Below are 14,964 nucleotides of genomic sequence, written 5' to 3' on the forward strand. Positions count from 1 at the left end.
GGTGGAGGTTAGTCCTTCACCAGCTGTCCGATCAGCTTTGATTCTGCCTCCCTCAGCTATAGACAGACAGACAACCCACGCTGAGGATCTGTGCACCTTCCCCTGAGAAAGAATGATATTTCACAAACAATAGTGAATGGTATTAATGAGAATTTGAATGGCATTCGTGTTTTTGTTTTGTTTTCTTTTGTCTTCCCAGTAGTTGGATAATAAGCTGGAAAACATTAAAGTTTGGCATAAAGATAAAAAGGAAAATTTTCAATTGAAAGTTAAACTAGAAAACAATTTCATTTACCAAAATAGCCTGACATTTTGACCAAGTAGGGTTATTGTTTCCTTAAATGTTAGATCCAGTGTCTGCTTTGGAAACATATTGTAGTAAAGTTTCTCTTGAGCAGATATAATGAACAGATGAGGTGCCATATCTTTACTATGTTCAAGAGTATGATTATGCAAGGACTAGTTATATTTAAGACCAGGAAATTAATATGTAATAGCTATCCTCTTGAGTTCATTGAGAACAGTGTTCGATAGGAGCCAGTTTACATAGGAAAGTCCAGAAAGAAAATAATGTCATACATACCTAGATAAAAGTCTGGAAAATTATTCTGTTGTGTCCTAAACAAAATACACCTTTTATACATTTAGGTCCTAATCCAACTTCCACTAAGGTCAATGGGAGTCTTTCTGCTGACTGTAAAGGGAGTTTTGTTTGGGTTGAAAACCGAATCAGGCTTTTATGGTGAACTCCTTCACATGCATTAATGCCACATAAGAAGTAACAAGACTAACAAAACAGGATATTTCAATCGGAAGGGCTCATACAATCTTTTTTTTTTTTTCATTAATGTGGGTTTGTACCCATTTGAATTTCACTTTGATATTAAAGTACAAAGTGAAACTTGGCCAAACCCGCTGTATTTTTGCTTGGTTTCAGACTGAAGCCAAGCTAACTCACAACTGCCTTTGGTTCATGAACCTTTCCCAAATTTCGGATTTGACATGAGGCTAAAGCTGAGCAAATAATTGATTTTTCAGTTTGGTGACTGAACCAAACAGCTTTAAAAAAAGTTTTTTAAATTTACGTTTGGCGTGTTTTTAAACCCTATTTTTCTGTTGTTCTTGTTTGTTTTTTAAATAAAACTAAGATAATTTCAAAATGAAATGTCATTTCAAAACAAAAAGTCAAAACATTTTGTTTAAAAAATGTTGAAATAAAACATTCAGACTTTTTTTTTTTTAAATCATTTGTTTTGGCTGAAACTATTAACTGAATTTGACCAATCAACTGTATTTTTTGGCAAATAAAATTATTTGTTTGAAAAATTTTGCCCAGCTATACCCAAAGCCCTAGATGAAATCAGGAGAGTTCCACCAGTCTTCATGTCTCATTCAAATTTTGCACAGCACTAGCAATGGCTTTCTATGGGTCTCATTCATAACAGTTCTTCTCTTGCACAAGATTATTAGAGGTGGACGGCATATCAAGATGAGCTATTTGCTGTCTCCAGGCCTGTCAACCATTTTCCTGCTCTTAAAGGAGAAGGAACACCACCTGATTTTTGTCTCTAGGTTGCTTGCCTCAGTTAGATTTTGCAGCCATGTCCTGCAGTCCTGTATTTCTTGGTAAAGAAAATGCTGCTCTGAGGGCTGGTCTACACTGGTGGTGGTGGTCGACAGGAGATACATACTGTAGCTTGCATATCTCCTGCCTACGTACTTATGTTGACATATTGCCTCTCTCCTGTCAATGCAGTCTTATTCCTTTCGGGGAGGTGGACTAATGGCATCGACTGAAGAGCCCATCTCCCATCGATTGAGAGGGTCCCACTGCATCGATCGCTGTGGAGTCCACAGTGTAGACATACCCTTAGTTAGTAGCTAGATGTCCCCAAACAACAGGATTATATTGGATTAGATGTTGGATAACCAGAGTTTCCTTTTCTTGTTAGTTAGCTTCCAGCTGTCATCACATGAACTTGAATATTCTATATTTAAAGGAAACGAATACTACATCATCTGCTAAAAATGTAACAACTCTCACATTTGCAAATGAGAAACCTGTGTTCCCTGCAGCTGTATGCTCATTTTGCAGCAGTATTTTTTCAGACTCTGAGACTGGCTTCCTTGGGGAGGCTAATGTATGGCCCAAAGAAAATGAAAAAGAAGACTGTCTGTTTGTTTAAATCAATTTTACTTAGCACTAAAAATAAACAGAACCAGCTATCATATTCAAGATGTTAGCTGAATTATTAGTAGAGATGACATAGCAGGAATGAAGAATCAATAATTACATCTGTAAAACATGCTACCAAAATTCATAATATTTTTGTCAAAGAGAAGATATTCCTGTTGCTCTTTTTTAAGAATCAGATTATTTATTCTGTGTCACAGAGGACAATAATATTTCTGTTAGACTCTGAGGGCCAGATCCTCACATGTGCCCAAGGAGCATTGAGTACAATTGAGGAAGGAGCGATACGCACCGTGTTCCTAAAGATGGCTCTGTGCTGGTCCAATCCCCCAGTATATATTGGAGCAGTTTTAGAGACATAACATTGGTTAATCCATGCTGGCTTTTATAATATACAGTAAAACTGAATCAGCCACTTGAGTAGTATGTGGCAAATTTAAACAGCAAAATGATTAGGTCCACATATATATTCCGATGTTGACTTTATCACATGGATTTAAGTGAGATCTAAAGTTAATCCAAGAATGAAGTTTTAATAGTATTGTAATACTGTGTACCTTACGAGAGTATAGTTAATGAGAGAGATCAACTATGCAATAGTATCCTCTAATCATAAAAGCATACTGTTCATTTTTAGAAAAAATTGTTTGTTTAAATATTTCACAGAGCCCAGAAGCCAACTGATATCTCTTTGAATGCACCATCTCCTGCTACTAACACTACAACCATTCATCAAGAGATACCAAAGGTGCCATCTACTGTGGGTCAGTCTGTTCATCAGGTACAGGAGCAATACTCTGTATAATCTATTTAAGAAAAATCTTTCTTTAAAAATCTATTTTATACAGCTCAATTTTTACACAGGATTTGCCTGTTTGCTAGACTTGGAGCTCTGAACTTCATGACGATACACAGTTGCATGCAACATAGATGCCATGACTGTTCGCTAACCAGGTAATACATGGCAGAGGGAGTGGAGCCTCTTGTTCCCAGACTATTGGCATTGGAAGTGCCGGGAGCGTGGTAGGTTTCAGATAGGGTGACCAGATGTCCCCATTTTATAGGGACAGTCCCAATATTCAGGGCTTTGTCTTATTTAGGCACCTTTTACCCCCCACTCCCAGTCCCGATTTTTCACACTTGCTATCTGGCCATCCTAGTTTCAGATCCCGAGCCCAAATGCCTACACAGCTTTTTTTAGCTCCATAGCACAAGCCCGAGTCTATAGACCCAGGCTTTGAGACTTGCTGCCAAGAGTTTTAAAATGCAGCATAGCCATACCCTATGACTATGAGGCAGTAAGCACAAGGAGCAGATGTACCATCTGAGCCAGTAGAGGGAATCCATGCACACTATAGCAGGTCAGACATTCCATGTAGTAAAGGGCAGTTGCACATGTAGGTCAGTTCATCAGTGTCTTGACATTATTTGTTCACTTTCAGTAGTGACATACATATCTTATAATGTTGCCTAACAAAGTTCTCTTTTTTCCTGATGGGACTCATTGCAATTTGAATTCAGTGAAGCTGCTCTAATTTTTGTTAAAATGATCTCTATAATGTTTTTATTTAGCATATTATTTTATATTTTAATATTCCTGTTTTTCTGATTGATCTTAGCTTATAATTCTTCTCCTTTGTGAAGGAAGGCAGAATATTTGCATTTAAGAATAAACTATTTCCCTCTGTAAAGGAAACCGCTAGCCATATTGTTTAATTGAAAAGTTGTGAGAATATATAACTGAGTTCTTGATGAGTAACTTCCTTAAGATGTTATGTCTAAGCCTATTTCCCTACCCTTTGGCAAGAGTTTAAAAGAGCTATATATTCAGCCTGAGTTTAGTGTACATGTAGTTAGTTGTATTATACCGTTCTAATATTTAGGAAAGCTTCTATGAAATATATTGGCAAAATGTTATTTATACAACTAATTTTACTATTTTATTTGTACAACTAATGTTGTGGCCAGATGGGCTAACAAAATAGTGCACCAAATTCAGCTCTCACTTATATTTGGGTATAGCTGAATTAACTCCTTTAAAGCAGAGTTATTCTGGATGTTCACCAATGTAACTTTGAGAGCTGAATTTCTTCAAGGAAGCTAAATGTATATAATGATAATTACACAAAGGAATCGTGGTAACAATAGCACAAGTTAAAATATACATTTAACCGGACATCCTAGGCACATTAGAAAGGAGCCAAATGGATAATAGCAAAGGTGTTAGACACATTAGTAGGTACAACAATTCCTCCTTTGTTAAACTCTCTACACCTTCATTATCTTTTTTGTGTTCTTATGTGAAGACACATAGCTGAGGGATGCCCTCAAGAGACAAAGTGCTGTCTATCAATTCCGATTGACATGGGAACAGGCCTTTTCGTTCTGTGACACTATACCAGTACAGAAGGGAGGATGTTTTGAACAATATGCAAACTAGTTTTCACTTACAAACCTTTTCCTGGAAAATAATCTCTTATAGTTTTTTTCCCCATGGACTCTAAGCACTTAATTGCCCATCCGCTTTTATCTCCTACAGACTTTTCAGAAGTGGCCTTTCATTTTGTACTTTTAAACTCACATTAAACACAAATTGAGTAGACAGATGTGCAAATGTCCCATTAGCATACACAAATGCAGAAATCATGCTCCCAAGACTACATACACAATTTACTTCAGCAAAATTAGAGGCCAGCTGAAAATGTGCCCCTATATGGTATCAAAATAAGATTACCTTGTGCTTTCTGTAAATCATGTTCTCCATTAGTTAACCAAAGGCTCTCCATCATAGTTATTAGCATTTCTCACTTACAAAAAGTGAAAGAGATATTTACTAGCTAGCTGAAAGATTTATGCATTTGTGTAAAACATGTATATACAGTAGCATGCTACTCTGAAACTATTTGCCATCTTGGGCCAGATTTGTAAAGGTATTTGGGCACTTAAAGATACAGGTAGTCGCCAGGTGGCATTTACAAAAGCCCACCTGATATCTACTGTATCTTTAGGCACTTGAATACCTTTAAAAATCTAGCCCCTTATGTACAGAAAGCTCCCTGTGATGCTTCTCACAGGATTGTGAGGCCCCTCACTACCACTTTCCCTTAACATGAGGATGTTTTGTAAGCTCCCTGACTCCACCATCCTTGTGGCACCACAACTATCTTCCAGGCCTCTGCAGGCCTTGCTTTCTCTTTATAGGTTAGTAATAGGCACACATTAATCTCTAAGTCCTCTGAGCCTCCCTCTGCCCAGCCCAGGATCCACTGAACTCTCACAGAACTCACAGATTCTCTACTCCTAATTGAATAGTACACATCAGCTTAATAGATGTGACTCAGGATCATCACTCTACTTAACACATCACATTTAAATATATTTATAGTGAAAACAAGATTACATTTATTATCAAAGAAGAGAGATTCAAATTATAGTATGTAAAATATTGGAAACAAATGGTTACATATAAAACAAATCATAACATGCTTTCTAGATCCTCAACTTAACTCACAATACATTCCTTAGTCTCATAATGGATGGCTTACCTCAAATCCTTTTTTCAGTGTTTTCAACCAGGATGGCTGAGATCCTCCTTTTATAAAATCTAGCCCATTGGCAGCTTCTCTTCTCCAGATTGAAGGATGCCCAGTATATCCGCATGCCCCCAATTATATCCCTAAAAGTTTATTGTCTTTACTTGAAATAGGATAACCTTGCTGTTGTTTTTTCCTCCAGCACTCGCAATCTATTCATTAGCATTTGACTTAATATGCAAATAGACTTCCATTGTAAAATACACAATACACAATTGTCAGCCAGGGAGATAAGTGTCTCCCACCTCATGCCTGGAGAACTCTGACTCATTGCACACTACCTCTGTGTGACCTGCCTTTAACTACAAGGCCTTAAGAACATCATTTTCAATATATATATACATAACTCATTACACATTATCTGCACATACATTTCACAATGATTATGATGATCTGTGTGACACATGCTTTCAGTACAGACCTTACATGACCCCTTTTGATGAACCCAGGGGATACCTGTAACCTTATGTACTCCTGTGCTCTCTCTGCCAGTGGCCATCAAGTTGTCCTTGGGTCACACACCTCACTCTTAAATTCTGATGAACTAAAAATCTTGAGAGAGTTCTGATTGCACTACCCTGGGGAGCCTGATATACCGATTAGACCTCTACCAGACATTTTCAAGATCTCATTCAACACAGATGCCTATATAAAAGTGAGAGCCACTGAACCACGGTAAATTTCTCCATTTCCTGGAATTAGGCTGGTAACTTCAAACCTGATGTCAAATCAATGAACTAACGGGAATTTGCTGTTGACTTTAATGAGAAAAGGATTGATTCTTTGAGTGAACCTAATTTTGATAGCATTGCTTTAAGCATCCAAGCAAGTCCTTCAGTTGTCTAAACAGAAAAAGGCACCAGTTTCAATCTTGTTGGCTTGTAAGAGACTGCCTTTTAAATTTGAAAGCCTCCTCTCTCCAGTGAAACTGAACATTATGTTGATTTTGGGGTATTTCTGCTCACCCAGAAAGGACATGTATAACAAACCTTGGTCAGCAAGTTATGTAATATAGATTAGAAAATTTTTGCCAGCAGCTTGATATTTTCATTTTGATTTCACTCACTGAGCTGAATAAGGTCAGTGGTGAGGTATTCCACCTCCATAAATCTGGCAGATGGAGGTTACACGTATAATTTAATTTTCTAAAAATTAACACCCTCTAAATATTTTATAAGTTGGAATGCTCACTTAAAAGGAGCCTATCTCTAGGGAAGCCTACATGGATTTGCCTTGCCGTACTACCTATGGCAGATACAATGCATTTTAATGAAGTATTTAGTCCTCTTTTCCATGGTTAACATAGTAAAACAACTCTTTTAAAATGCTTTAATAGTATACAAGCAACAGCATATCCTAGAAGATTACTTCCATTATCAAACTTCTACAAAGCAACTTCTGTTCTCCAGTTTAAACATCCTGGACTGGATCCTTAACCCCACTGTTTCACATACCACGCGCTAGATAATGCCATGAAAGAACTCATGCTTGTAAAACTAAAGAGGCTTTTTATTTATGAAAATTATTTACAGAAATGCTGCAACTGCAGCTATCTTTCTAGTCATGTAGTCACAGACTGGCTTCCTCGTACCTCCTGCAACCTGTGCTCCTCCTTGCAAGTTCTATGCAGTTCACTACCCCCACTAAGTCTACTTTGTGACATCCAGTAACACAAAGCACACTCAACATAAAAGCACAGCAACATAATGCTGGTCACAATTCATCCTGCTAAGGATTCTCCTTGCATGGTGATATAAAACCAGTGTAGCCACTTTCCTTCATAGCACTATTTTATTAAGGAAAACCAAATGTGTTTTGTGTTTCTTCAGTACACAATACCTGAATGATTTTTCAATTTATAGTTCATTGACAAGAAATTCAGGCAAACACTTCTTCAATTTCTCTTGTTTTTTGTTCAGTTTTTAATTAACGAAGAAGCTCTGCATTTATTTGAATAGAAATCACAGGGGCTTTTTGCCTGTCATACAGACAGTTTACAAGGTGGGCTGTGGTTGTAACTACAGTGAGCAATGATTTATCTACATTTATGTAATTTTGCTTCTGCTAAGTGATACAAGTAAATGGGTTGTTCAATAAGTAAAATTAAAGTCTTCAAATTTAGTAAGCGTGTTTAACCAATTTGGAAAGAAAACTCACGGTGGAAAACATTTTCACACGTGCAAATCAAAATTTGGATTGGAGAGTCAAGGGGTCCCCCATGGAAGTCAATAGAAAAACTCCAATTGACTAGGACTAGGATTTCTCCTAAGATTTTCTTGTGGAGATCCTAGCTTGCACCTTATAAAGCTCCCTATCCAACAACTTGGAGAATAACTCATTCAAAATACTTTTAAAAATGAGCAGCCAGTAGTTTTAGAAGAAGACTTCTGTTTATTATGTTTTAAAGCTCTGCATGTTACTATGCTTGTGGTATAATCAAAACTGCCATGTCAATTTATTGTCTATTTTATTTATTTTAAATTTAGAAGTGTACGCAGCTAAGATATTACTGAGAGATGAATCTCATTATGGTCTTTTTACTGAAATGTTTTCTGCAATTAGTAATACCTAATCAGTTCCACCAGCAGTAACAATTATAGGAGCAGTAGCTCAAGACTCTGCCAGTTCCTAGCATTTTTACTACTGTCAAGAAGACTAACTCTGAGCACGGTTAGACAGCACAGTGCTTAAAAGGTCAGCTCTCTCTGGAGTTTTACCTACAGTAGCACTCCCACTGCTGCTACTGCTGGTACAACTGGGATGTGTTTTACACGTTTTTTAAATGCTTAGATATAGGGTGGGTAGTCTACGGGCAGGGTGTGGAGAATAAGCCTTTTTCACAGAGCATAGAGGAGCAATATGAGTAGATAATGACAAGATTAGGAGTTTATGTGAACGAGGGCTATAAAAGGGTCAAGTCAATTGATGAGGCAGCCATTTGTTGTGGGTGAATGGACAAAGTTCTGAGGACAGTAGCCAACCAGAGCAGAGTGATGTATGGTACCACCAGTCGAGCATGGACTGATAGGACTGCAAGGATGTTTCAGTGCAGCAACAACTTGATGATGTTCCCTGCTAACTTAGTAATAAGTATTCTGAACTAAATAAATTCCTCCGAATTTATTTAGATAAAGGTACAGTAATAACTTGTGAACAGGAAATACTCTCAAGTTAACATTTAAATTGACTGGTAATGAGCCTTCTGACTTTTCAAATTATTCCATTTGAAGTGTGAGGGATATAGTATGTTTCTCCTGTGTACTGCATATGGCTCATTGTATATCTAAACTTCAGCACTGCGTATCTCTTAACTTACAGAGTCAAAGCCCCACTAATTATTTGCAAGGATTGGATGGAAGACCCTTAATAGCTGCTCCTGTGTTTACAAAGGTAATTTGTTTTGATGACACATTTCAGAATAAAATAGTTCAACTAATTTTTATACCTAAATAACTTAAAACTTTGTTTTCTACTGTTGCTGTATAGCAAAAAGAAAATCTGCAGCGTTATTGTCTATCAGAAATTTATGACTTTGTGACATGTTTTCAAAAAACTCAATTTTACTCCCAGAATCATTAAACAATGTATTGATCTTTTTTATATTTTAGATGCTACAGGATATTTCTGCTTCTGAGAGTCAGCTGGTTGTCTTTGAGTGCAGGGTGAAAGGAGCTCCTTCTCCAAAGGTTGAATGGTACAGGGAAGGGACATTAATACAAGATTCTCCAGATTTTAGAATATTACACAAAAGTATGTTTCCTGAATCAAAATGCTTTTTCTGCCATATTATAGACATTTAAACAAAAATGCTGACATATATGCATTTGGAATGTTTGGTTACAATACACTGGGCTACATTAAACTCTGGTTTATGCTAACAGATCAAAGTCCCCATCAGCAGAAGCAGGATTTCATTGGCTCAAGATATGCACGTCCCGTTTTTCTGGGATCCCTCAAGTAGCCATTGTTGCCCCAAACAGTGGGTGGTGTTTCATGGGAGGGTGTAGCAAAGCGGATACACTCAGAGCATCTCCTCAGTGTAGGCTGCTACTTGCAATTTATAATAGGTATCCTGTGGCAGAATGCCAGGTCATGAACAGCAATGCAAAGACTGTGTGCTCTCACATGGGGTGAAGCTTGCTCTCTTTTTCACCAGTGGGATTTAATCAACTTCATTATGTGAATAAGTATAGTCTTTGCTACCAGTGGTTCTGATTTAGAATTTAGTTATCAGAATTTAGATTGTTTTATTGTGGGGTTTACTGAGGAAGGACTGGGAAAGGATTCCAATCTAATCTGTCCTATGTATTCAGACTGATTTTCTAAACAATGGACAGAGTAGACACAATGCCTTGGAGATGTAACTGTAGCATTCTACATACTGATTTCACTTACATATAAAGGGCCAGATTATGACTGTCCCCATGTGACTGCACTTCAGAGTGGGGCCACGTGCAATCACAATTTCTATTTGTGTTTTTCTTGATTTTGTGACCAAATATTCATTTATCTTCCTTTCCTTAGACAGTTTCTTTGAGTTGTATTTTACTGCTATTCTCTGCTTTTATCTCCCTCTACTACTTCTTTGCCTGTTTCCTGACTGTCTGTCTTCTCTCTCTATTTGTGTCTCCTACTCCATTTCTGTGCAATCCCATCAACTGAAAAGTATTTAATCTTTTACTTAATGTTAACCCTTATTATACTGGTGTTTATGGACTGCTAGCTACCTATTTGTGTATGCAGTTAGCTTGATTCACACACAAACCACACACATTTGTTATAAATAATAATTAAATTTCAGGTCTATGAATACATATGGATTTAGAAACTCCTATTTTTAAAATGTGGATAATCTCTTTCTGCTGTTTCCAAAGAGTTAATTGGAACATTACTCTCTGTTGACCAGCCCAGAGCAGGAGGATGCACTTTATAGATTTGCTATTCTCTTGACTCTAAAAATTCAGTTTTTTATTAGCACTTCAACAGAAACTTATATTGAAAGGCAGATTACAGTGAATGGAAAACTGAGACATAGCATTATAGTGGGTCATAGTGAGAAAAATGAAGCACATCAGTAAAATTAATGATATATTCAATCCAGTAATTCTTTTGCTTTTATTTTTTCCTAGAACCTCGATCTATGGCTGAGCCAGGTAATATAATCTAACATTTTATTTCTTTATGATTAAATCTTTATGCTTATATAATCAGACTAAATAAAAATAATTATAACAATGAAAACAAATAAGGTTGGTGGTAATTTTTACTCATGGTTGCATATTTTTTTCTGGGTGCAAATTTCTATATTTGAACTCAAAAAGTAAATGTCACATAAGACTCTTATCCATTGTAGTTGCTACACAAATATTCACTGCACAGTGTTCCATAAAGGTGAAAGTACAGAAGCTCTGAAAAAGGGAAAACCCACTAACACAAAGTAACTTCTCTCATTTTAGAATAAAACAATAAGGGCCTCCACTTTTTTCTGATCTGACCTGACCAAAGTATTCTTTCTCGCAGGTTAAGCATGAATGGAATAGTCTGTTTTAAGGTCTCCTATTTTCTTAGGGTCAGATGTACATCAGATGATATAGGAATAGACTATTTTTAGCCAGTATGCCAGTCAGGGAGCATTGCCTCAGATCTTTAGCCATGTCAGCTATTCCCTCAGATCCCCCATCCCCAACAAATGAAATCTGAGAGTGCCACATCAGACATTCCGCCCCTGACATCAGAGAATCTTATCAGTGGCTGGATTTGCCAATGTCAGGGGTCAGGGCAGAACATGGGCTACCCTTCACAATTTAATTTAGAAATATAAACATAAACAAACAAAAAAAACAGAACATTTGGAATTTGTGATTGCTTCCCATAAGGAAGTCACTGCTCTAATGGTACTTTAATTATTAAAGAATAAAGGTGCACGTCTGAAAACAGAAAGTTCCCTACACCTGAGAAAGTATCAGTAAATTACTGAATTAATGGTTGGTTTTTTGAAGTAATATTTTCTTGTCCTCAGCCCACTGCAGATAGGTTTTTTGTTTTGTTTCAGTGTCTCTAACAAAGCCCTGTAGATTCCTACATTTTCTCCCACTCCACAATAGCATTCACTTCACCTCAGGAATGATTGGATGGAACTTCCACCAGAATCCACCAGTGCCACTTATTTACCAACTAGTGGTATCACTGCTCAATAATGTGAAGCAGGTGTTAGCAGGTAATCAAGTTGTGTGCAGTTGCCACTGACTCATCATGCACTGCTCATTCAAAAAGAATCTGGATTTCCACACAAGAAGTGGTCAGCAAATTTCAGTAGCATAAGCTAGGTCCTATAATACTACAAACTAGTCATTATACTAAACTATCATTCTGTTATCATCATTGGTAAGCCATCTCTGTATTTCTACTAGATTCTCCCAATAAATAAGAAGGGTTAACAAATCAAAATGTGGCCTGGTCCCCCTCTCCTGCCACAGAGATACTGATAGAAGATTGATCACCTTTTCTTCCTGGGAAAGTTTTCACAAAGCAACTGTAAAATGTGCACTGGTCTTTGACGTCTCTGCATCAGCCCAAACTTCTATAATTTTGAAATGCTATCCACCCTAGCTACTTGACTAAATACAAACAATCCCACCATGATGGGTATTTATCAGCCTGCGGATGTTCCCAGGACATGTCAGACACTGGTCAGCCAGGAACAGCACAGTTACAGACTGACTTTCAAACCAGGATGCTGAATTTGTACTCAAAATTTGGTGCACACAAGGAGTCTCCATGATACAGAAAGAGTGACTTTCTGATGTAGAACTTGAGGGCGCAGTTCAGTCCATGTGCAAATTGTGCCTGCAAATTTGAAAGCCAGGCCCTAAGTGTAGGTGAGCTTTTTATTTGTTTGTTTTTCACCTCAGGGGATGAGCCTACCTAAATTGTTTCCAGCTAACTGCACCCATTTTTCCAACTATTTTAGGGCCTTAAGAGCATTTCTGAGTGAAATTTGGGAGAATTTGGCCCATTGTATTTGCCTAAATTTGATTTTAAGTTCCTCAATTAAGGGAATGTTGTGTTTTGGCCTTGTATATAGAAAGGACATTTTAGAAAATCTTACTAACATTGCTAACACCTGTTCATCTTCACTTGTGTGAGCAATATTAGAGACCTAGTATAGATAGTATATCAGTTGCTACAGACATGCCAATGGCAGCTGGTGGCCAGCTTATGCTAGGGCTGCCAACATTGTGAACACTTGTGAAGCTGAAATAGGCTTAGCAATAGTGGGAAATTTTTAGAAAATGTCCTAGTGTAGGCAACGCCTTTATGTGTTTGTTTAGCATTACAGTGGGCTACGGAACACTAATATTTCTGCTGATGAATTTCAGAAGAGATTTGCACTTTGGTAATTGCTGAAGTGTTTTCAGAAGATTCTGGGAGTTTCACATGTACTGCAAGCAATAAATATGGTACTGTCTCTAGCATCGCTCGTCTAACTGTTAAAGGTAAGAGAATTTTTAGTAACTTTCTTGCCAGTACATATAAATGGATCAGGCTATGGTACTGGATAGAGCAGATTGCTGTGTCTTTTCAGAACTGAATGGCTCCAGTTAGAATACTTCTGTCCATCAAGGGATAAATCCTGCAGCAGTCTTTTCTCAAGCTATAATCTCACTGACCTCAGGATTTGGTCAATAATCTTTTTTGTAGTCTTTCTGGATTCTCTCCAGTTTATCAATTCTCTTACTATAGTATGAAGCCCAAAACGAACACGTTGGCCCAAATTTTCAACTGCCACCCACCTGCTTTGAGCTGCTGAGACACAAAGCAGCTGGTTGAGTACAGAATCAATACATAGAAAAAAGACTCAGCACAGTATTGGTTTGCATTCAGCTCAGGTTTGGAAAGTTTCCTTCACAACCAAAAAAGCTAGAGAATTTTTCTGAAGATGCTTGCGAACTCATTGGGGAGCGAGGGAGTAGGCCACCACTAGATCTTCCAAATTGTAGAAAGATTCATTTTTTTCTCTTTATAAAATTCCTTCTTAAGTTTAGCAAATAGCTATTTGTATAAATACACTCAAACAATTCATTCCAAAGCTTGGTAAGACATTAACCTGAGCTTTGCCAGTTGCAACAGTTATGATTTTACTGTAATCTAATTCACCAAATTTAAGTAACAACGTAAGTTTAATATTTGTCATTTCAGGGCCTGAGGACCATAGCAATACTGCTGCCCTTCATGCAATGAGCTCAATCAACTTAATTGCTGCTGAACAACACCCTATCCCACTCATCCCTTCACTTCCTGTGGTGGATCAATCCCCAAAACCTAAATTAGAAGGGGTTCTTGTGAATCACAATGAACCCAGATCAAGTTCTAAGATAGGCCTCCATGTGCACTTTAAACTGCCTGAAGATGATAAAGGAAGTGAAACATCATCAGAAGATGGAGTAGTATCAGTAAACCAGATTAGACCACACTACTTCCAGGAGAGGATTAATGGACAGATAATGAAAATATTAGAGCCAGCCTCACCTACAAAAGAGCCTCCTCCAGTATTGGCTAAACCAAAATTGTAAGTAAAAGGGATTTTAAGTCTTAATCTTAGTGTTAGTTTAATGGAATGGGATTTCTATCTCTGATTTCATGTGGATTTTATCGGGAAATGAAAGTGTATTGCAACAATCTTTAAAATTTTTAAAATATTTCTCTCATTTCTTTTTATTGTGTGAATTCTATGATATTTTCTATGTGTTCTTGCAAGTAAGACATTAATCATACTACCTGTATGCAAGCAAAGTGCAAGCAGACCCTTTGCAAGTTTCTCACTCAGCTCTCCTTATGTAATCTTATCTGGAGTAGATACATAAAGTTTTTTGTTTCTTATAGACAAATAGTTGTTGTATTTCCTGAGTAAAAACCTGAAGATTCATGAGACCTTCCCTCATAACTTTATAATCCACAAAATTATTTTCATCCTGAGACAAATAAAATATTTAGAGGTTTAAGATGATGTGACACATGCAAGATTAGAGCACTTTGGATATGAGGGGAGATTTTAAAGACCAGTGTAATTTTGTAAAAGGGCAACTTCTGGAATCCCAAAGCAGCTATGACTACAGAGCATAGATCAAACTGCATCCTCTTTAATCTGGACACCCTTTTGCTATTGATTAAAGAAAT

The 14,964-nt window shown here is 37.2% G+C and overlaps 1 protein-coding gene across 3 annotated transcripts in view; it reads left to right on the forward strand.

The window, feature by feature from the left end:
- MYPN (myopalladin) overlaps positions 1-14,964 on the forward strand; it is a 118,394-nt gene that overhangs the window by 64,056 nt on the left and 39,374 nt on the right. For all 3 annotated transcript variants that reach the window (XM_067552615.1, XM_067552617.1, XM_067552618.1), the window contains 6 exons: positions 2,861-2,975; positions 9,106-9,177; positions 9,396-9,537; positions 10,917-10,940; positions 13,167-13,283; positions 13,987-14,356. In XM_067552615.1, coding sequence (XP_067408716.1) covers positions 2,861-2,975; positions 9,106-9,177; positions 9,396-9,537; positions 10,917-10,940; positions 13,167-13,283; positions 13,987-14,356 — 840 coding nt within the window. The remainder of the gene's footprint in view (positions 1-2,860; positions 2,976-9,105; positions 9,178-9,395; positions 9,538-10,916; positions 10,941-13,166; positions 13,284-13,986; positions 14,357-14,964) is intronic.

This window comes from Emydura macquarii, unplaced genomic scaffold (genome assembly GCF_026122565.2).
Source record: "Emydura macquarii macquarii isolate MOO-44397 ecotype Brisbane River unplaced genomic scaffold, CSIRO-AGI_Emac_v2 contig_1390, whole genome shotgun sequence".
Lineage (NCBI taxonomy): Eukaryota > Metazoa > Chordata > Testudines > Chelidae > Emydura > Emydura macquarii.